Here is a 23,015-nt window from a genome sequence, read left to right as displayed (position 1 = left end):
CCATAAGCAGCAACAACCTGACAACAGAATGCAAGAAAACAGAAAAATTGACCGTGTTTCAATTTTCCTAAATTATGTCATTTCACTTTTAATATCCTAGCAGCAGATTACCTACTCTATTTCCTATTTTATGCCCTATTTCCTGACTTTATACTCCTTGTCATTTCCCTGTAAATGCCCAGCCCTCGCTTACAAATCACAAGGACAGGGTAAATATTGTTTTCTAGGCTGTCTTTGGGGACTGGAGCTGGGAGGAAAACCATATGAGGAGAGACCAAGATCAAAACCCCATTGAAGGCAGCAAGAATAAATCCAGTCTGGAGGAGTGTCGGACAAAGGGAGGAACAGCTGGATCAAGTAAAGCACCAGGAAAATTAGTTCCATCCCTAAGGGGGAGGGAGGAAGATTTGTTTTGTCGGCCCAGAGCTGTGTGGGATCAACTTCACCCGATGAAACTTTGATGTCAGAGTCGGGGAGGGCTCAGAAGGTCCCAGAGGGAGGGGAAGGAGCAGAGAGGGATCTGCAGAAAGTGTGAGGGAAGGGGGAAAGGGAAAGGAAAAAGGGAAGGGAAGGAGGTGCGGTGGGACTGGGGAGGTGGGGAGAGCTGCAAGTCTGGAGGTGGAGTAATCCTGCAGAATCTGAGCTGCTCTCCTCAGCTCTGGGGATGTAAATTGATGAGGTCATAGTGTTTTCCAGTTGGAGAGAAGAAAGTTAAAGTGGGAAAAAAAAAAAGAAAAGACTTCGGCTTGTTTTTCAAGAGAGGCGAAAACTCCGAGGCGCCGAAGGAATGGAGCAACTCGCAAAACTCCTCCTGTGGCAGATTCTGCTTCAGCAAAGTAAGCTCTGAGCTGCTGGGGTGGTGTTCCTTGTTTTTATTTCAGCTGCACAACGGGGCTGGGAGGTTTGGAGCTGTTACCTTTGTGAGATTTTGTTCAGATTCCTAAATTTGCTCCGTTTTCCTCTGGGGAGGGAAGGGAGCTGTGAGTTTCCTCTGCTTGTTTTTGGGGGGAGAGAACGGAAAAATGTTTGAGGCTGTTGGAGCTCTGTTCAGCATGTTTGTGCAATCTTTTTATTTTTTTTTCCTATCAGCAAATTCAATCCCAATAAGCTTGGGTGTGAGTACAGCCAAGCTTTCACAGTCAGATTTATGTGATTTAAGGTTATTTTTTTTTTTTTAATGTTTGAAGAAGCAGAAACAGCTGGGGGGAGTGTGTGTGTGAGGGTTCAGATGGAGGGGGAAAAAAGGATGTGTGGTTTTGGGGGTTCTTTTCCTCTTGTCAGCAGAAAGACAGAGACAGAACTCACTTTTGGGTAGCAAGGTGCAAGAAAGGAGTAGGGAGTGAGGAGCAGAATGTTTTTTAGGGACCCCCTGCTCTTCGCAGCCCTTTTAAAAAGCCGTGGCTGACACCTGAGCCCCTCGGCTCCTCAGCACTGAGGTGGAACAAGGTGAGGAGTTCTCCCTTTGCTCCCTAATTAATCCCTTTTCCATGTCACCACGGCGTTTTTTTGCAATGCCCCAAGGCAAGGTTTAGGAATTGGCAAATGATGGGATCACTCACAGGGACGTGAGGGTGAAAGTGGCTCAGAAATCTGGGGTGTGGGGTGGGTGAAAGAGGAGGAGAGGCCACAGCTCTGTCACAACCAGCCCAGTGACTCCCAGTGAGGTTTGGCAGAGCACCCAGGGCAGGAAGAGCAGGTTGGGCTGCCGCACAGCCACAGCTCCCACCTGGGCATGGAGGATCCCCGGCAGAATTTCAGGTGCATTTTGCATTTTCCTGGATGCCCTTCAGGCAGCCCTGACGTTTGAACCCACCCCAACCAGGCTATACCTCAACAGCGAGGATGGGAAAGGGGAGAAGGGAGGAACTGTCTGTGCTGTGAGGAAATCTGGGATCCCCTCCTGCAGAGAAAGCACTCCTCCGAGTGTCAACGTCCCCGGGAGGAACAGCTCCGTGTTTGGAACGGCTCCGCAAACCCATTCCGTGGGCCTGCGGCCAAGGGGAAGCTCACCAAGCAGGGGAGGGGTCCCAAAGCTCAGCGAAAATCCCAGAAAAGCCGGGGGCAGGTCTCTGAGGGATGCTATCGGTGCCCCAGGTGGGGACTGGCTCCTCGCACAGACACAGAGTCTTTCCTTTTCTGCACAGGCAGCACATTCCTGCTCCCTGCGTGTCCCTACCTGCAGGGAGGGCTGGAATTGTCGGGGCTGGGTGGGTCTTGAAGGGCTCTGACATCCTTCTTGGAGGCGGGAGACTCTGCTGCTGGGAAAGTTGTCCCAGGAAGCCTTTAAAAAAGAAACAAACATAGAGATTTAGAGAAAATCCCGGTTCAAAGCCTGGCTTGACCGTCAGTGGGCTTTGAAGGGAAATTCTGTTTTATTGGAAAGCTGAATCCTGCAGGCTGGACAGGAGGGGAACGGGAGAAGTTTGGGAGGAGCTGTTTTGGTCACCATGTCCCTCTTCCAGATGAGCCCAGATGTTTCTCCTGGCTACTGCACAGTGAGTTTAAAAACAAACAAACAAACAAACAAAAAACCAGCTTAAAAAGCTCCCAGAGGAGAGCTGGAGTCCTTTATGTCACTGTCACCTTGCTGCTGCTGCTGCATCAAAAGCCATCAGGGCCTCTCAAGCCCCCTGAAGAGTCAGGATGGAGCCGCCGCCACTTCCCAGAGGGAGGGTTTGGGGACAGCCTGGTGGCGCTGGCTGCTGCTGCTTTCCCCGTAATTGTCTCGTGACCCCACGGAGCCCATGAAACCCCCTCTGAACAGAGGGATTTGTGGGGGAAACCAGGAATGCGGCACTCAGGGATTTGGGGAAGAAGGTGTCCCTGCTGCTCTGGTGGTTTTTCATCCCCCAGAATGAAGCAGGAACTCAGTGGTTGCAGCAGCTCCTGAGTCCCAGGAGGGAATTCATGCCAGGATTGTCCAGGTAGGGCTCAGGGGACAGTTTTCTGTCCTTGTCCTGCTCCAAGGGCTCTGCCTGGAGAACTCTGAGCATGTCACACATCTCTCACAGCCCGAGCCTTTTGCTTCTAGTTTGCCCACAGGTTTTTGTGGCTTAATTCTTCACATGAAAAAAAATAATGGATGGGATTCAAGAAGTAAGAGCTGGCTCTGCCTTTTACAAGGGATTAAGAAATCGTTTTCCAGGCTGCTTTCCTCTTCCTCTACTGTGGGACCACGGAGTATCCCTGGGATCCTGAGTCAGCACAGAACGTGTCAGGGGACAGCACAGAATTGTCTTTTCTTGGTGGTTTTTTGTTGGTTTTGTTTTGGTTTTTTTGTGGTTATATCACCCAGAGAAGACAGAGTGAACTTGAAATTTTAAAACAAAAGCCACAGTTGAGTTGTGTGCTGACAGCTCTGGAGGCAGCTGAGGTTTAGAAGCTCCAGGCCCTGGAGTCCTGTGATGACAGAGGTCAGAGCTGTCACCAGGTCCATGAAGGATCTTTAGTTTTTCCAGCTGACCCCAGTGCTGCAGTTCCTGAGCTGTCACCTTCACTGGGCTGGGGCTTTATCTCTGCTCAGAAGCTGCTGTCTCATAAATTCCCTTTTACAAGCAGGGCTTGGTTGCTCTGCTCGTCTCACACAGCAGAGCAGGGTCCCACAGCACAGGGAGGACACTGAAAAGAGAAAAAAAGGCTCATTCCTCCTTCCCCTGCTGCTCTCGGCTCAGGTTATTGAAGGCCGCTTGTTCTAAATTCCATTTTCTCCAGGCGTGCGAGAGATCAGAGACATCCCAGATTCCTCAGATTTCTGAGTGATCTCATTTACAGCTCTGTCAAATCAGTCTGAGCCTTGTCCAGGAGCTGATGGATTTGTGCAGCTTTCCAGCATGGCTGGGGAATCAGAACAATCAGTTCTTCCTTCTCTGTCTGCTGGAGTTCCTGTGCCTCTTGTGAAGAGCTCTCCTTTATTTTATTTTTTTTCCCTTTTTTCCCATTATAGAATTTTGCTGCTTGGCTGCAATGTCACTGGGGTTTTTTTGGTTTTGTTTTTTTTTTTTTTAATATTTGCACCATTTTGTCAAACCATGGATGATATCCTAGGGCAGGTTCAGACCCAAAGTTTCTGTCCAGGCTCTGTGTGTGCACAGAGTGAGAAACTCTTTCTACTCCCACCTCTCTGTGCCGAGCTCCAAAGTTTAAACTCGCCTCACCTGAAATGGCTTTTGCTGGGGTGCTCGGTGCCAACCCAGCTCTGTGTGGCAGCAGCCAGCAAGTCACAAATCCGGTCTCTAAAATGCAAAATATAAAATCCACGAGCTCTTCCCTGGTCCCAACAGGGGACAGCATCTCCTGGTCACTGAGGGGCAAACCAGAAACACCTTGGAATGGCTTCTTGAGGAAGCAGCAGCATCCCTGGCTGAAGTTTTAAGAGTGGAAGGGAAAAGAACGCAGGAGACATCAGTTTTTCATATCTAAAAGCTGTTCCATGCCAGCCAAGCCCCCTTTTCACACAGAGTTGTGCTTGGAGAAGCACCTGTGGCTGCCCAGGCTGCAGCAGCTCCAGCTGGGAAGGGGCAGGGAAGGGAAAGGCGCTCCTTGCCCTGGCAGGTGGAAGGTGCAGGGGGTCCAAAAAGGTGCAAAACCAGGCGCTGGTGTGAGCTCAGAGCTTTGGGGTGGCTGAGCTTTTGTCACCGGTTGGATTTACGATTCACAAATCTGCTTCGGAAATTCGGTGCCGCTCCGTTGTTTTTCCCATTAGCCGGCCGGAGGAAAGGAGAGCAGTAAATGCCTTCATTCCTCTGCCCGAGCCAGCAGAGGATGTTTCTGTTCCGCCAAATCGATCTGTTGTTCGTGCGGGGCTCTGGAAGCAGCCTCAGACACCCTTCCCCAGCTCCCAGGTCGCCGTTCATGTCACGACATTCGCGACATTCGCGTTGTCCCCTTGGACCGCGCCCGTTCAGCCTCGAGGGCATCGCCTGGACACGGTGACACCTCTGCCGTGCTGGCACCTGGTGGCCTGTCACAAGTGACACCGATTTTTCCTGGCTGATTTGGTGCTGTGGAAGAACTTTTTCTTTTTTTAAATTTTTTTCTTTTAATCATTCCTTTGTTTTTCCAAGCTAAATCTAAGTCCTGGCTTGCAGAAGACAAAGGCTGCAGCTGGTACATTTTGCAGCCCATCAGGAGACACAACCAACTGATGGAATTATGATGTCTCTTTCTTATATACAGAGAGCACGGACCTTGTCCAAGATTTGATTTTTTTTTTTCTCTTTGCGATGCTGAGATTTTAAATGTAAGGAAGAAATGTCTCCTGTTTGAAGTGCCTTTGAGCTGGCAGTTCAACCAACAGAGAGTGCTGCTCATTTCTTTTGTTCTCTGCTCTCCCTGCCCAGTGTTCTGTGATAGAAAAAGGGGAGGGCACCAAGTTTATTCTCTCAGCACTTGGGGGTGCGCTAAAATACCCCCAGGCTGGAGTTGAATTTGAAATTCATGAATTCCAGGGCTAAAAAAAAAAAAAAAATAATAAAAAAATACAGCCTTTGTCTGGAGGACTTTGTGCCTCTGACATTAGCGGGACAAAACCTCCAATGATTTTGATGGAACCCACTTGGGTTTGGCTGGGTGGGGAGATGAATGGTGGTGTTGTTGTTGGGAATCTGGGTTGGGAATCCAAAGCCTGATGCCAGGAGACCTTTTGGACCCCTCCCACACAAGGAGCAGGAGGGACTGGACCAGAGAAATGCGGAATCAGAGGAACTGGTTCATCTCTGGCAAAGTTCTTCCTGTGCGGATCTGAGTCATGTGAGTTGGAAGGAGCTGATGCATCCAGAGCATCACAGAATTAACTGTGCAGACAAAGAGTGTGGCAGGAGTGGGAAATGGAGCAGGCGGATATAAACACCAGTATTAACAGGGAGAAAGGGAATCGATGGAGCAATGGCAGAGGTGGCTGCTGGCTTGGGGTGTATTTGTAGCTGTTTTTATCCTTTTGTTGGCAGTAACTCTCTTTATTTTCTGCTTTGGCAGGTTCTGTGAGCTCATATTCAGGTGAGTGGCATCTCTGTAAATGTGGCAGGTTCTGTGATCATGAGGAGGAGTGAGAAGGGACCCTGATTCCATGGCATGTGCAGGGGATTTCAGTCCCAACTTCCATGGATTGCTCATCCCGTGCCCTGGTGTCTCCAAGCCTGGACTGAACTGGGGGTCGGGATTGGGAAGGGTGGGTAGGACAGCTGGAGTGTACAATCCTGATAACAGACATGAATGAAATCTGCGTGTTAAAGTTTTGTTTCTTAGGAAAATGTTCTTTCCCCTGAGGGGGGCACTGCCCAGGCTCCCCAGGGAATGGGCACAGCCCCAGGAGCTCCAGGAGCATTTGGACACCGCTCTCAGGGATGCCCAGGCTGGGATTGTTGGGGTGTCTGTGCAGGGGTGAGGTTGGACCAGTGATTCTCTGGGTCCAGCTCAGGATTCTTTGATTCTCCATGACAGTACCCCATGCTTATCTTGAAACCAGAACCAAACACGTGCACACTTTCCACCACTCTCCCTCACTCCAGCGCCTCCTTAACTCCACAACCCTACAACTCTTTTTTTTTTTTAAACTTTTTCCTCCTGTTTTTTTTTTTTGGTTTTTTTTTTTTGTTTTTTTGCAGTCCCAGCTGATGCCTCCAACCCAGCCAGCGTGGTGGTGTCTGTGCTGAACATCAGTGCTGTGCTGGGCTCCCAGGCCGTGCTGCCCTGCAAGAGCCACCGCATGGTGTGGACCCAGGACCGCCTCAACGACCGGCAGCGCGTGGTGCACTGGGACCTGCTCAGCTCCTACTACGGGGACGGCAGGATGGAGCGGCTCTGTGACATGTACTCAGCTGGCGACCAGCGTGTCTACAGCTCCTACAACCAGGGCAGGATCCTCATGCCCGAGAACGCCTTTGCAGACGGGAATTTCTCGCTGGTCATCAAAGGTGGGGAGGGGGTTTTTTTCCCCTTAGGGTGGAGAGTTTGGGGTGTGGGAAGTAGTGAAGGTGAGAAGACTTTGAGAAGCTGTGAAAGGAGGCTTGAGAAACAGAAAGAGCAGAGATCTTAGAGGTAGATCCTCATGCCATAGAATAGAATAGAATAGAATAGAACAGAATAGAATAGAATAGAATGGAATAGAATAGAATGGAATAGAATAGAATGGAATAGAATACCAAATAATGCCTTTGCAGATGGGAATTTCTCGCTGTTGATCAAATGTATGGAAGATTTTTTTCCTCCCCCTGTGGAGGGTTTGGGGTGTGGGAAGTAGTGAAGGTGAGAAGACTTTGAGAAGCTGTGAAAGGAGGCTTGAGAAACAGAAGGAGCAGAGACCTTAGAGGTAGATCCTCATGCCATATAATATAATATAATATAATATAATATAATATAATATAATATAATATAATATAATATAATACCCAATAATGCCTTTGCAGATGGGAATTTCTCGCTGTTGATCAAATGTATGGAGGATTTTTTTCCTCCCCCTGTGGAGGGTTTGGGGTGTGGGAAGTAGTGAAGGTGAGAAGACTTTGAGAAGCTGTGAAAGGAGGCTTGAGAAACAGAAGGAGCAGAGACCTTAGAGGTAGATCCTCATGCCATATAATATAATATAATATAATATAATATAATATAATATAATATAATATAATATAATACCCAATAATGCCTTTGCAGATGGGAATTTCTCGCTGTTGATCAAATGTATGGAGGATTTTTTTCCTCCCCCTGTGGAGGGTTTGGGGTGTGGGAAGTAGTGAAGGTGAGAAGACTTTGAGAAGCTGTGAAAGGAGGCTTCAGAAACAGAGCAGAGCACTTAGAGCTAGACCCTCATGCCCAATAATCTGCCTTTGCAGATGGGAATTTCTTGCTAGTGATCAAATGTATGGAGGATTTTTTCCCTCTCCTGTGGAGGGTTTGGGGTGTGGGAAATAGGAAAGGTAAGAGGACTTTGAGAAGCTGTGAAAGGAGGCTTCAGAAACAGAAAGAGCAAAGAACTTAGAGCTAGCTGCAGCTGCAAAGCCTGAAAGTGGAGAAGATTCAATAATACAGCAGGCAAGGACATGAACCAACAGTTTTGAGTTTTTTTCAGTAACTTTTGTTTGTACCTCAAGGACCTTCTTGAGTTTATCTCACAGCTTTTCTCTCAGTTTATGTCCCAGCTTCTCTCTTTACTCCATCCCGCACTGCGGCTTGGTGGGATTTGTGGGTTCTGGTGCAAATGGTTGGCTCACAGCAGATTTTTTGATAAATAATAAGAGGTGAATAAGTCTAATTCTCAGGAGGGATTTCAGGGTTTGGAAAGGGCTACCCAGGGAGGTCGGGGAGTCCCCATCCCTGGTCTGGGAACAATTTTAGGTGTGCCTGGCTTAGAACGAAGCAATTTACATCCAGAGAAGGATTTGGGAAACTGCAAATGACAGAAATAATCATTGTGTCAGTATAAAACACCGAAGTCCCCTCTCTGCCCTGCTCTCCAGGTGTTGCAGAGAGCGATGGAGGCACCTATTCCTGTAATCTTCACCATCACTACTGCCACTTGTACGAGACTGTGAAAATCCAGCTGGTCATCGCCAAGAGAGGTGGGTGTGGTGACAGCTCCGGCTTTTCCAGGTGCCACAGGAGGCTTGGGAAGCTCCAGCAGAGCCTGGGGCTCTCTGGGCTCTTCTCTGTCTGCTTCCCTTCCCTGAGTTTCAGAGGGTTTATTTACAAACCTCTTTTCTTCCTTGGCCAAACTGAGCCTGCTCAGCTCAGCGTTTGCCCTTGGTCGTTACCAAACTGTCCCTGGGGCAGCAGGAGCACACCCCAGGTGACAGTCCCTCCCTGGTGACAATCCCCTTTGGTGACAATCCCGCACCTAGTGACAATCCCCCCGCTAGTGACAGGCCCTCCCTGGTGACAATCCCCCCTCCGGTAACAATCCCCCTCCAGGTGGCAATCTCCCTCGTGGTGACAATCCCTCCCGTGGTGACAATCCCCTCCCCTGGTGACAGTCCCTCCCTGGTGACAATCCCTTCCAGGTGACAATCCCTTCCAGGTGACAATCCCCCCCAGATAACAATCCCTTATAGGTGAGACAATCTGCCCCCCTGGTGACAGTCCCTCCCTGGTGACAATCCTCTCCAGGTGACAATCCCCTCCCGGTGACAATCCGCCCCCCTGGTGACAGTCCCTCCCTGGTGACAATCCCCTCCAGGTGACAATCCCCTCCCCTGGTGACAATCCCCTCCAGGTGACAATCCCCTCCAGGTGACAATCCGCCCCCCTGGTGACAGTCCCTCCCTGGTGACAATCCCCTCCAGGTGACAATCCCCTCCCGGTGACAATCCCCACCCTCAGCTCAGCCACAAGGCCGTCCCTGTGCCCTGGCTGCTGATCTTGCCCCGGGCAGCCTGAACTCAAAGCCTCACCTCGAGTTACCACACCTCAAGCTCAGCCCTAAAAGCCTCAGCAGCTGCAGGGAGTCCCACCCGCCCGTGAAAATCCATTGAAACCTCTGGAAAACACCAGTGGAGCTGCTGGGGTGGAGGTGCATCTCCTCTGCTGCTCCCACAGTGCAGCAAAACCACCCTGAGAGCCCCAGTGTGCTCCTCTGAGCTCTGGCTTCTTCTGAATTTCCTTTCCACGGAGCAGCGCTGCTTCAGCTCCTCCAGTAATTAGGGCCTTTGTGGGCAGGAAAGCATTTCCTGCTCCGAGCTTTGGGATGAAGATCCTCGTTCCATTCTTAGCCTGTGGAGGGAATTTGCTTCCTGCTTTCTGAAGCGGGAGATTAACTCTGAGTTAGGAGGAGGAGAAAGTGGCTTTGCTTCGTGAAATGGCCAAGGATGTAGAGGATAAAGGTGGGGTTTTTTTACTAAGTGCTGAAATAAGTGGGAAAAAGCCGGGGTTGGTCATGCTCGCGCGCGTTCGAGCTGTGCCATGTGGCGCTTTTAAGATTTTGGGAGGGGGTGTGTTACAGGATTCCAGTCTTGTGGGGTTTTAGGATTCCAACAGAGCAATCTCAGGAGTCTCTGGGTGTCCTTGACACTCGGAATTCAGGATTCCAGGGCCTGAGAGGGATCTCAGGTGTGTCCCTGACACTTGGCGTGGAGCGGGAATTTCGCATCAACCGCGTCCACAGGATCGCGACAGCGAATTGGCCTGAAAATTTTGCAGGGTTTGGCCAAGGAAAAGAAACCTGGGAAGGAAAATTGAGATTGCTATGTGGGAAGAACGGGATGGGTGAGGAAAAACGGGATGGGTGGGGCAAAATTCCCATTCCAAGGTTGGAATTCAAGGCTGGATTCTAGGCCAACAGGCCTAGACCGGAGCCTCTGACTTCGGAAGTGATGAAAGAGGAAAGGGAAGAGGAAAAAAGGGCCGAGTCACCTGGGATTTCTGATTTCAGCCCGGGCTGTCCAGAGGCGTGAACTGCACTCCTATTGGTCGGCCACGTTGCCAATATACGCTATAACTTCCCAAGTTGTCAATATATTCTATAAGTTCCCTAGAAGAAAAAACCCCTCACACCCGTGCTAAACCACCACAGGTGGGAAAAAACGGGGAAAAAACAAGGGAAAAAAGGGGATGGGCGGGGCAAAAAGGGGATGGGCGGGGCAAAAATGGAAATGGGTGGGGCAGAACCAGGAATGGGTGGGGCAAAACGGGATGGGTGGAGCAAAAACGGGAATGGGTGGGGAAAAACGGGAATGGGTGGGGCAAAAATGGGAATGGGTGGGGCAAAATTCCCATCCCAAGGCTGCGTTTCCCCGCCAGGCGAGGAGGCCAGCGAGTACTGGGACGGCGAGAAGCCGGTGCTGGTGGCCCCGGAGGGCAGCACGGTGACCCTGCCCTGCGTCAACCGTGACCACATCTGGACGGAGCGGCACAGCGAGGAGGAGCAGCAGGTGGTGCACTGGGACCGGCAGCCGCCCGGCGTGCCCCACGACCGCGCCGACCGCCTGGTGGACCTGTACGCCTCCGGGGAGCGCCGCTCCTACGGGCCCCTCTTCCTCCGGCAGAAGATGAACGTCACCCGCGGCGCCTTCGCCCTCGGGGACTTCTCGCTGAGGATCTCCCGCCTGGAGAGCGCCGACGAGGGCACCTACTCGTGCCACTTGCACCACCACTACTGCGGGCTGCACGAGCGCCGCATCTACCACGTGGCCGTCAGGGAGCCCGAGAGGGAGAGGAAGGTGGTGAACCTCACCACGCACGGCGTGGCCCCGGCTGCAGGTGGGTGGATGCTCCTGTTGGAGGAAATCCCACTGGGAAAAGGCAGGTTCTGTCACTTTAGTTGGGTAAAATTGTGGGGTTCCTCTGCCTTGTTTCATCTACCACGTGGCCGTCAGGGAGCCCGAGAGGAAGGTGGTGAACCTCACCACGCACGGCGAACAAAAAGGAAAACACTGACGGAGTCAGAACACAACCTGACCCCCCGCTGTTGGTCAGGGTGTTGGTGTCAGTCCAATCCAGCCCTCCTGCAGTGCCAGATGTGGTTCTGGTGGAGCAATGGTCCTGTAGGAGGGTCCAGTGGTGCTGAGATGGGTCCGGTCTTTCTCCGGGACTCCAGTGCACACAGGCTGTGCTGCTGTTCTGGATCCCAGGTTTGATCCAGGTAGGAATTCCTGGATCCTCCCCCTGGGTGGAGCCTCTCCCCATGGGATGATGGAATTGTATCCGCCCTGCAGTGAGCCTCGATGGCCCATGAACAGCAGATATCCCCTGCAGGGAGGATGGGTCCTGGAAGGGATAAAGAACACTGCCTCACCCGGTTTGAACAGCTGGCCCATTAACAGAAGATCCCCCTGGAGTTATGAGGGATGGGTCCTGGCAGAGATAAAGAGCATTGCCCTAGATGATAACAGAATACAAACTTCTGGTTACATCTTGCATTGCAGCTGAAGGCAATGGTTTAGTTGATGAGGACCTGTTAGGTCACTGGTTGGATCTTCAATGTCTTTTCATTCTGTGGTTCTGTGGACTTTTCGCAGAGGGCTTTTCCACACTCCGAGAAGAATCCACAGCTGCATCTTTGGGGCTCCAAAGAGCTCAGCCAGCTCAGCTCCCGTTGATTCCAAGGTGTTTCCATCACCTGGGTGCACCTGGAGCTGCACAGGGGTTGTGGGGTGTCCCCCCATCACTGGGGTGGATGCTTTAGGATTTCAGCTTTTATATTTTTTTTCATATATTTACAATCCTGCATCCATATAGAGCGTTAGCTACAGCTTTTCCCATTCAGACACAACACTTCCTCTCTGGACCTGGGAATCAGGGACACCTGACTGCCTCAGGCCCTGAGAGGTGTCAACTAAAGTGAGGGTCAGCCCCCTTTTTGCAGCTCCTGCCCCCGCTGCCCCAGGGCAGTTCTGCGCTGCTGACAGGCCCTGAGGCACCCCAGCTGGGTTTGGTTGGTATTTTTGTACATTTTTCCCTTTTTGTTGGCTCCCTCTCCTCCAGGCCTTTATGGATGAGGAGAAGGTGTGGGCAGGGGCTGGTGCAGCCCTGCCTTTGCTGTCACAGCTCTTCTCACCGGAGTTTCTCTCCCCTTTGCACGGATGTTTAGGCTGTGCAAGGTGCCAGACCATGCAGAATCAACCACCAGGAATTTTCCTCCACCCTTCAGCTCTTCTTTTTTTTTTTTTGTATGTGTGTGTGTGTGTGCCATAAACCAATTTTCATATTTTCCACTGCACTGAGCTATCATCTGTCAGCCTGTCCAAACTCAAACCCGTCAAGCTTCGTTCAGGCAGAAAAATAAAGCAAAAATCCCAAGTTTAATATTTTTTTTTTAAAGTCTTTTGGGTATCGCTCTTTATTAACACTTTAAAATATTCATTGTGTTTTAATATTTATTGGCTGTTTAATATAGAATTTTGATTTGCTTCATACATTTTTAAATAGCTTTATTCCCCCGTAGAAATCGGCTCTCTCAAGTCACAGAGACCTAAACTTTTTTTCCCCCGGGGCTAAAGTTGGTGTGCAGAAAATCCAGGCAGTGCTGAGGAGAGGTGGCTGGAGACCAGGACACCCAAATATCAGAGTTCCTGCACACAAGCCAGATCTTGTTTCCAGGGCAGTTCACCCAGAAATTCATCGCTCTCTTTCCTGGGTGTTGCCCTGAGTAGTTCCCTCACCTGCTCAGAAACGAGGTGGGATGTCTGAGTGATTTAACCTTGGCTGTGGTACCCTCAGGTGCTGGAGGAATTTCCCCTCCTGGCAGAATTTCACTTCCACTGTCAAACCCAGCAGCTTTGTCCCCTGCAGGCAGTGACCCCTCAGCTGTGCTGAGAGCGCCACGCACAAAAATCTGCTGAGTCCGTGGGAATGTGCAAGAAGCGGAGACATCCAGAGGTTTCCTTTCCCAGCCCAGCCTGGGTGCAGCAGAGGAGGCTGAGGCATTGCCCCATTCCATGAAAAACTGCCCGGAATTCTCCTGGGATACACAAAATAAACGGGGGGACAACAAAAGCAAAACAAGGAGATTTTTTAAATTTTTTTTTTTTTCAGGCAGCAGCCTCAGCTCCTGGCCTTGCTCCAAGCTCCAGAGCCTTTCCCAGACAGGACAGTTCATCCTGTTTCGAACAGAAGCAGGGGCTCAGTGCTGCTCTCAGGCTCCGCAGTGTAAATGTGCTGGATATCTACTAAAAGAGCATTTTGACTCAGGATTTGCTCTGCAGCAGGTGGCTGTAGAACCTGCCGTGTCTCACGATGAGTTCTAAAATATTGCCAACCCCTGGTCGGGTTTGTGGAGGGCTCTCCACTTTTTCCAGCAGAAGAGTTTGGTCCTTGACACTTGGGGAAGGTCATGTTAAGGCACCTCTGGTCTGGGTGTTCTCCCCCACCATTAGGATTTATTTTTTCTGTGGTTAAAGGGAATTTGGGGCAGGTGGGTGTGAGATGTGCTGAGAGATCAGATCCTGGTTACAGAATAAACCCAGCTTCAATTCTGGAGCGGGGTGAGGAGGGGTCTGGGTGACCTCGTGCTCCTGCCCTGGGCTCTGACTGAGCCGTGCCTCAGTTTCCCCAGCTATAAAACGGGATATATCCCACTGCCCAGAGTTATTAAATCTCTGTTCCCACTGTTTGTTGTCGCAGTGACCTCCTCAGCGTTGCCCAAAGTCCAACCCCCTGTCTTGCAGTTGTGTGGGAAAGCAAAAAGCCAGGAATAGAATCCCTTTCCTTGCTGCGGCACCGTCTCATTCCGGCAGCAAGGAGCCCGGGGTGTGACAGAGCAGAGCTGTCACATGTGCTGTTTGCAGCTTTGCAAGTGGGTTCCTTGGTTTCAATTGATTTTTATTTTTTTTTTTTTAGCCTGGCAGGGGTGGAAATCCCAAGGTTTTTCCAGCACTGTGTGCAGGGAGCACAAGGCATCTGGAAATCCCAGTAAAAACCTGAATGTTACTGGAGTGGAGCCACCAGAACTGAGCAGGCTGCTCAAGCTTTTTGATTTTCCAGGGCTGCTGTTGGCATTAGCAAACAATCAGCTCCGCTTTCAGAGTGTTTGTTTCAACCCACTCTTGCCTGGTTTGATTTTATTTTCGCTGGGTTGGTGTTTTTAAACGCTGGAAACAAACTGCCCCCAAAAAAACCTGGAGCCAGCCCCTGTGCCAGCAGTTGCAGAAGTGTCAGAACACAGCTGCTTAAGGCTCCCGGGGCTTTTGAGGAATTTCCTCCCACTTTTCCCCTAATTCCCTCGGGGTAATTCACAGGAGGAGCTCCCAAGGGAATGGGAGGTGAGGGCTCCATCCTGTTCTTGCCTGGTGCTCTGTGAAAATTCCCTGTAAAGGGTGAAGGTTTTGAAGTTAAAAAAAAAAAAACAACCCCTCTCCCAGCACAGTCTTGTGGGATTCCATCCATGCCTGGCCTGGCTTTGTCCATTCCTCTGACTGTTGCAAGCAGAGAAGTCACTTCCTCTTTACATGTGTAAAACATTGACCTATTTATTTGAGATCTAAAAAAAAAAAAAAAAATGTTCCACGTAAAACTTTCGAGCTCCCCTTCCCCGAGCCGTGGAACAGAAATCCTGCTGCACCTACAAAAGGAATGGAATCTTGGCTTTCCTCTGGGGGTTTTTATTTTTTGAGGGGGGGAGTGGGTTATTTATATTATTGATTTTTATTTCATTTCAAAGGAAGCGCTTTTTTTTTTTTCTTTTTTTTTTCTTTTTTTTGGCCTTGAAGACTCTTCCCACTCCATAAATTATAACCCTTGGCAAGGAGGGGCTGCTGCCTGGAGCCAGAGCAGCGTGGAGTGTGTGTTGAAAGGGACCCAGAGGAGGGTTTTGTGACCCTCTGGAAGGTTTGGGGCTGGCTGGGATGGCTTTGCTCTGAAATTCCCCCCTGCAGGAACACTCTGACATCCAGGGATCACTGATCCCAGGGCGGGGACATGCAGAATCCTGTTAAATCCTGGGAATTATGATCTGGTGAAGAGCACAGCATCTCCCACCTGCCAGAGGTGCAGCATCCACCCCCTGCAGGAACACTCTGACATCCAGGGATCACTGATCCCAGGGCAGGGACGTGCAGAATCCTGTTAAATCCTGGGAATTATGATCTCCCACCTGCCAGAGGTGCAGGGTGGTGTAAGTCAGGGCCTGATTTACCCTTTAACTCCTGCCATCCAGGAGAATTTCTCCCTCAGCAGTCCTATCTGTCATCCTGCTTTTCTCTGGATTCCTCTTCCAGTGATCCCCCGTTTTTCCTTCCCTCAGATCCAAACGTGGTCAGGGGCCACAATGTCATCAATGTCATCATCCCTGAGAGCAGGATGCACTTTTTCCAGCAGCTGGGTTACATCCTGGCCACTCTGCTGCTCTTCCTCGTCCTCCTCATCATCGTGGTGCTCGTCACCCGCAGGCGTCGGCAGAGAGGTGAGCCCAGGGAAAGGAAAACCTGTCCTGTGCTGCTGGCAGGGACATTGTCCTGCGAATAATTCCTGCAAGGAACACTGCCGCAGGCAGGGATCCCCTCCTGGAAAACCAGGGACCTGCTTGGGGGAGGATTTGGGGTGTAAAAATATCCAGGCCTCGGTTTCAGGGAAGTTTTCAGGGTTGGAAAAGACCTCCAAGGTCATCAAGTCCAGGTTTGGTTTAAAATCCCTCATGGTTTGTTGGGTTGCTCTGTAGAAGGGAGGTGAAAAGCCCTTCCCAAGTGGGATTTATCCCTTGGGAACTCAGCTGTGCTGTGGGATCCCCCAGAGGGGCACTGGGAGCTCTGGGGGACACCCAGAGGGCCGGCTTTGGGGGCCACACAAAAAGCCAGCATCAGGAATGGATCTGCACTGGCTGCGACTGCTCATTCTGCTCTTTCCTCCTGTTCAGGTTATGAATACAACGTGAAGAAATATGGAGAGTGAGTAGAATTAATTACAATGGAATTAACATTATTAATTTGGTTTAGAACGCATTAAAATGAACTCATGCCCTCTCCCCCCTCCTCAGCCAAGAGCCTAAACCAGCTGAAATTCTGGTTAGGAGGAGGAAGTGGAAGGAGGAACTGGTTTGTGGGGCTGATTTGGCAATTGAATTTCCTCTTGTGACTCTTTGGGAACGGAGTCAGGGATGGAGTTTCTGTGAGATGTCCCTGGGAGTTGGTGGGAAAGGAATAATGCACAGATCTGCTGTGAGATGGGGCCAAGATCATGGGCCTGGGCTCCTCCAGACCTCATTTCATATCATTAAATGTCAATATTTATATTTATGTCATTAAATACATTTATATTTGTATTATTAAATAGGAACAGTTAGGCCTTAAATATAATATTGGGGCTTTTTGATTATTAAAGTGGAAAAGAGAAGGAAAGTCCAGGATTGGCTGCCCGTTGTTCCAAGAGCTGGGCAAACACAGGGGGGAAAAAGAACTAAAAATTAAATAAATTCCCTAAAGAAGCACTAGAAAAGCTATTGTGAAAAGGTGTGAAAGGAGCCGGTGGTTAAAGGATGGGACAACAGCATTTTCCACCATTATTCCCTTTCCAGGAAGGATGTGAATCTTAAAGAGTTTACAGTGGACACCACAGATCTGACCCCGCACAAAAGTGAAGACATCAGGCTGGGTAGGTATCCCTGGCCACCAAACCGGGTCAAAATCCTCGTAAATCTGAAATTTCTGATGGCACTTGGATATTCTTTAACCACTGGAGGTGGGTGTGGACTTTATTTGACCAAAATTGGGTAAAGAGAAGTCCCGAGTTGGTTGAGGTCGTTGTCTCCGCCTTCCGTTGAAGGCAGTTTGGTTAAACTTGGTGATTTTCTCCTCCCTGGATGTCAGATCATTCAGGGAACATTTGTCAAGACCTGTGGGAGCAATTAGGGCAGATAAACAGAGAATGGGGGGAAGAAAAATTGCAACAGACGCCCTGAGATGGAAAAGAGAAAATCCAAATCCCCCTGGAACTGGTGGTAAAATGAAAGACATTGGGAAGGGGGCAAGGAAGCTCATCTCACACTGTCAGAGTGGTTTTTTTGGGATTTATGGGACTGATTTGGGGAATTTCCAACATTCCTGAAGATCCAAGCTGCTCCTTGCTGGGGTTTGAAGGTGCAGCCTTGAGTTTATTGTGTCAACGATGGATCTTGCTGGGACTTGGAGTGAATTTATTTCACAAAACGGATTCTCTTGTCTGCACCACCCTGAGGTTCCTGGGGCCTTGTCACAGGTCACACCAGCTGCAACTCCCTTGATAAGCCAGGAAATAATTGTCCCTTTGGTTTCTTTATTTGCATCCCCAGCAAAGGTACAACCACCTTTGAAGGAGCGAGCTGACAAGCCTTAGGCCCCGAGAATTCCTGCAAAGGGCCCAGTAAAACAAGAGGGAGATAAAATTGGGAGTGAAGAAAGGAATTGCAGAGGGGTGGGGTTGCAAAAGTCCTTCTCTGTGTGTCCCAGGAGAGCAAAATCTCTGGATAATCGCATCAAGTCACCTGGAGGTGAGCTTTGAGGAGATAATGCAGAGCTGGAGGGATCTGTGAGGAGCAGGGAGCTGAGGTTTGCACAGCTGATCCATGCCAGGGGCTGAAATGAAGTCAGAGCTGTTTTCCTGCTGAGTAACTCCACAAATAATTCCTAGAAATCGGAGGTGCCAGACCTAGAGCACATCAAGGAAGGACCGATCACCTCTGTCTCGCTCACAAAACCCTTTTGTTTTCTTTTCATATCCCCGACGCCTGCGTGAATTCTGCTCCTCCCTTGCGCAGATTACAAAAACAACATCCTGAAGGAGAAGGCTGAGCAAGCCAGAAGCTTCCCAGCGAAGAACATCGATTTAGACAAAGGTAATCGTGACTTTCTTCCCCCTTTAATTGGCGGCTGTAGGGACTTTGTGATGGGCAGCAGGAGGGAGGAGCAGTCCATCAGCGAGTGGCCAAAGAGGAATGAGAAACCTCATGGCAAAAGCAGGAATGAGAAGCTCAGCTCCCTTCCCATCCTTTCATCGTGGAGCCGCAAGATGCAAGCAGTGATTAGGCTTTTAAAAGCTTCGGGCATGGCACAAACTGGAATTTTTGTTCTTGGTTGGAAAAAGAAAGCCTGGCAGGGCTGGGAGGTTGCCTGCTCTACTGCGACCTCAGAGGGAGGGAGATGGAGCCCAAAAATGTCCTGGCGTGGTTTTTTTGGGCAGAAAACGCTGTGCAGAAAGAGAGTGTTTGCAGCTGAATTAATTCCTGGGTAATGGGCAGTTGCTTCGGCCAAGAAAAGCGAAGAGCTCACCCTCCCTGGGGGCTGGATCTCCTCTTGCTGATCCAGGATTAATCCCCGGGGTTGTGCCTCTGTTTGTGTGACAGCGCTTCTGTGGAGCAGGGCCTGTGATCAGCTCTGAGATTCCATGACTCATTGCAGGGGAATCAGGATTTAATAAATGGGGCTGAAATGGCACCAAGCAGGAGAATGGAGAGCCCAGGAGCTGTCCCTGATGGAATTCTCCTGGTTTCTTTTTTTTTTTCTTTCTCCTGGATCCTGCAGGCTGGAGCTGGGCAATAATTTACCCACAGTCTGTCTCACTTGGGGGGGGCCTTTGGATTATCATGGTCACTCTAAGAAATAAATCCATATTTTCCTGCTTCTTTGAATGGTTTGAAGTCTCTCTCTGCAGGTGCTGACCCCTCTGCTTCCGTTTTCTTTCAGATTTCAGGAAGGAATATTGTAAATGAAGACCCTCCCAAGCTGCTGGCTGGACCAGAAGCTTCCATCAGAGATAGATAACGTGGAAGAGAGATGGCTTTTCTCAATTCCATCTCCCTCCAGTTCCCATAGGATTTTCCCCACATCCACTTTCCCCCCGCCACGAGGGTGCAAATGCTTCATGAAAGAGTTAAACTGTCTTGTGTGCATTTATGGGGTCGGGTTGCCTTTCTTTTTTTCCTTCCTCTCTGTTCTCCCAGTCCTCCCTTCCCCTTTCCTTTCTTGACAATTATTGTTTGATTTTATGCATCAATGAGTTTTACGAGCTGAATCAGCAGACGTGTTTTTTTCGGTTGTTTTTTTTTTTTTTTTGCTTTGATGTTATTGCTTTAAATAAAACCACCTGCATCGCTAATCCCGAGCCATCCTTACACCCGGCGCTTTTCCACGGGGTGTATCCATCAGGAGAACAATGGCAGAGGCTGATCCCTGTGCTGGGCTGGCACTAAACATTTCACACAGCACGTCCCAGGCGAAGCGCAAAGAGCACACGAACGCCAGGGGAAAAACCTCATTTTATCCACGGGGAAATGTCAATATATCAATAAATGTCAATATCCTCCTTTTACAGGGAAAGGGGAAGCTCTGCCTCTCTCACCCCGTCTTTGTTGATTTGTTTCTGTTTCAGCACAGGCCAGCTCAGCTTTGGCAGGAGCAGGAGTTTGATGGACGCTGGAAAAGCCAGGCTCAGTTAGATCAGGACCAGGAATGTTGTGCAGAGGGCTGAGCTCCCGTGTGGAACCTGGGATGGGATTGGTTTTGTTCTGCAGCCCCGGGGTGGATCCAGGCCGCGCAGAGCACATCAAACCAAAGGTAGGAGCCAGCACAGGGAGACGCTGAAAAGGCAGCAGAGGAACAGGAATAGCAACAGGAATTTTCATGGACCAGAGGCTCAGAAAAGGAGTCCAGGAGAGGGGTGAGTCCATTCCCGTGGATTTGGAGTGGATTCCTGAGGCAGCGAGGCTGTGGGTTGGGTTCTACCTGTGGACAGAGTCAGCTGGGGCTGCCAAAAACCTGGAAGTAATTCAGTGTGGTGAGCCAAGCAAGTCAAAAACTTCAGGAATATCACCAGTTCTTGGGGCATGGAAGGAAAAGGTGTTTGCTGCTGTTGTGAGGGTGGTGACAGGGACATGCTGAGGGTGGCCAGGGATTGCCATCCCTCTGTTTAGTGGCCTGGAGGGGAGGATTTGTGTGAGTGGAGCTGAGGAAACATCTCCAGGACTCAGCCCTGCCCTTTTCTTGCCCATTTGGGTGTTTTGTCTGACTGATGCCAACGCTCTCAGGCGCCTGAATCCCACCCCAAACCCCGTGTCCCTCCTCCCAGGGCTCCAGGGATCTCTGCTGGGTGTGACAGGAGTCGGGGCGCTGCACTGGGTGGGATGGTGCCTCAAAAATGAGATCACCTCTGCCAAAAACGTGGTGGGTGAGGCCCCCAGAGGGGCTGTGCTGGCTCTTCTCAATGTCACAACAAAGCTCTTTTAATGACAGATAGACCATGGACATTTTTATAGTTATTAATATGTCTGTTACTGGGGGGGCTGTGTTAAAGAATAATTGTATTGGGGAGAGGGCCTTATTTTCAATGCCTTCAAGCAGTAAAAATATTAGTTTTATTAATATTACTAGAACAGAACTGGAGGTGGAGGTGAGCCTTCCTAAGCTGCAGCTGAGCAGATCCTCATCTGTTCATTCCTGAGCCCTTCCACTGCTCTCCACAGCTTCTTTTGTGATTTGTAATTAATTACCTCTATCCTCCCCGAAGATCCACCCCCCAAAAAGTGCCCAGGATTAGTGCACAGGAAGGTCTGGGGTCCATCCCAAGGCCCTTTTTGCCCTCCCCTGAAGCAGAGAGGGATTTTTTTTTTACCCTGCCCTGAAACCCAGGCCGCATTCCTGCAGGTGCAGGAGGCTCTGCTGGTTCTTCCATCAGGGTGGCAGGGTCTCAAATAATTGTCGTTAACGTCCCTCTCTCCCTGCCTTTCATGTCTGTGAGTCAAAGGTTGGGGATTTTTTTCCTTGCCAGCTCCAATTGCTCAGCACAGACATGGCTCAGGGTGGGGTTACTCATCAGCTCCAGAGGCATTTCAATATTTTATCTGACTCCTGGGCTGCAGAATAGCTTAAAGGGGAGAGGAAAATGAATATATTCTCTGAAATGAGGGCTGGGAAGGGCTCCGTGAGTTCCTCAGCCTTGCTTTGATCACTGCTCGGGATTTGGGTTAATGGTCAGACACGCCAGGTGACCTTCCCTGGTGGGGATGGGATAATGGGATAATGGGATGGGATTCTGGCCCAGGAAAACTCTCCCTGGTGAGGATTTGATGGGATTCTGGCCCAGGATAACCCTCCCTGGTCAGGATGGGATGGGATGGGATCCATGGGATGGGATGGCATTCCGGCCCAGGATAACTCTCCCTGGTGAGGATAGGATGAGGATGGGGATGGGATGGGATTCTGGCCCTTTTCCCCTCAGCACAGGAATGTTGTGTGATTGGCCTGGAGATCACCCCCGTGGCTTTCACCACCACCAGCGGCCACTCTGTAATTTAGCAAATTAAAATTCTGCCTGAGAGAGAGAGAGAGCCAGGCAAGTGCTGGGTGACCAAGAGAAAAAAAACAACAACAAACAAACGAAAAACAACAACTGCAGATTTTTTTTTTGTTATTTCTCAATGCAGAGGAATTACCAAAGGCTGTTTGCCCAAAATTCCTGCTGAGAAGCCACTGAGGCCCTTCCCACTGCCCTTTGCATTGTGGCACTGCTGGGAAATCCATGGAAATGAGAGGGTTCCACATGGAATTCCCCCCAGGCTGGGGCAGGAGCACTGCTCCCTCTTCCCAAACAATTTGGTTTTCTCTGTCCTTTTCTCATCTCACCTGGGACTTGCCTAAGGTGGAGGAACCAGTTTTTTTTTCATGTGTGTGGCACTTGGCCCGAGTTATTCAAAGCCATTTTCTCTCTTTGCCAATTAAACTGCTGCACTTGGATAAACTTCCCCATCCCAGGCTCCCTGGTTTCCTGAGACACAGATTTTATATTCAATTAATTAATAATATGAATCCCCAGGATTTGTACAGCACTTGTCCCTCAGTGAGAACTTTGCCTCGGTGAGGGCAGAGAAATCCAAGTTTTTTTAGGGTAATAAATGGGCTGTGAGTTCTTGAGGTGGGACAAGGAAAGGGGGTTTGGCAGTGACCTTGAAGGAGTTAGAACTGAGACTAGAACTAGAACTAGAATCCCCTTTTTCCAGCTCTGTGCACACTCTCCAGACTAAGAACTTCCTCCACAAGTCTTGTTTTGTTTTCTTTGTTGTAACAGAATTAATTCTCATTATTGTTGTTGCTTTGCTTTTACCATTCGTCTGTTAACTCTCCAAACATTTAAGAAATAAAGGAGAATAAAATGGACTTTCCAGCTCAGGTTGATTTTATTTCTTGCCCTTTTGGAGGTGTTTCTCTCAGCCAGCATTAGCTAATTCTTCCCAATAACTGTGCAGGGCTGTTTCATCTCCAGAGTGCCTGACAAAGTGCAGATTGGCTCCAGTAAAAAAATTATTCCAGTGATTCCAATCAGATTTCCACGTGGGACATCATTATTTGACAGGGTCGTGGGGGCCCCCCAGAGGAATTTCAGCTCTCCAGAAAAATGTTGTCCAAGGGACAAATCTGCTCAAAGCATCCAGCAGAGAGGAAGGCTGGCAGCAATTCCAGAGGATTCCATTTTGCAGCTCCAGAAGGGAAGATAACATTTCCTGCTGGAATCTCCGTCTCCCCTGCCAGCCCAAATTCCTCTTTTCCTTGCAGGACTAACACCTTGCAGAGATCCTGCTGCACATTCCAGCCCCTGAGCACTTCCCCAGCTGCCACAGCAGAGTTCTCCCGGGGACA

General features: G+C 49.9%; 1 protein-coding gene across 3 annotated transcripts; it reads left to right on the top strand.

Annotated features, from left to right (window-relative positions):
- Positions 1-243: 243 nt before the first annotated feature.
- Positions 244-22,535, top strand: MXRA8 (matrix remodeling associated 8). 3 transcript variants are annotated; one of them, XM_066202886.1, is made up of 11 exons: positions 244-357; positions 697-836; positions 5,974-5,994; positions 6,603-6,911; positions 8,448-8,549; positions 10,723-11,181; positions 15,662-15,820; positions 16,271-16,301; positions 16,928-17,004; positions 18,146-18,223; positions 19,071-22,535. In XM_066202886.1, the coding sequence occupies exons 2-11, from the start codon at positions 788-790 to the stop codon at positions 19,094-19,096; spliced, it is 1,311 nt and encodes a 436-aa protein (XP_066058983.1). In that variant the 5' UTR covers positions 244-357; positions 697-787; the 3' UTR covers positions 19,097-22,535. The 3 variants fall into 3 exon arrangements, with proteins under 3 accessions (XP_066058983.1, XP_066058982.1, XP_066058981.1); XM_066202885.1 differs by lacking the exon at positions 244-357 and adding an exon at positions 408-531; XM_066202884.1 differs by lacking the exon at positions 244-357 and having other exon boundaries at positions 543-836.
- The last annotated feature ends 480 nt before the right edge of the window (positions 22,536-23,015 follow it).

Source organism: Chamaea fasciata, unplaced genomic scaffold (assembly GCF_029207755.1).
Source record: "Chamaea fasciata isolate MVZ Bird 193981 ecotype frontalis unplaced genomic scaffold, bChaFas1.0.hap1 SCAF_23, whole genome shotgun sequence".
NCBI classification, from domain to species: Eukaryota; Metazoa; Chordata; class Aves; order Passeriformes; family Sylviidae; genus Chamaea; species Chamaea fasciata.
Note: the sequence above shows the minus strand (reverse complement) of the source record. Positions and strands in the feature narration are given on the sequence as shown.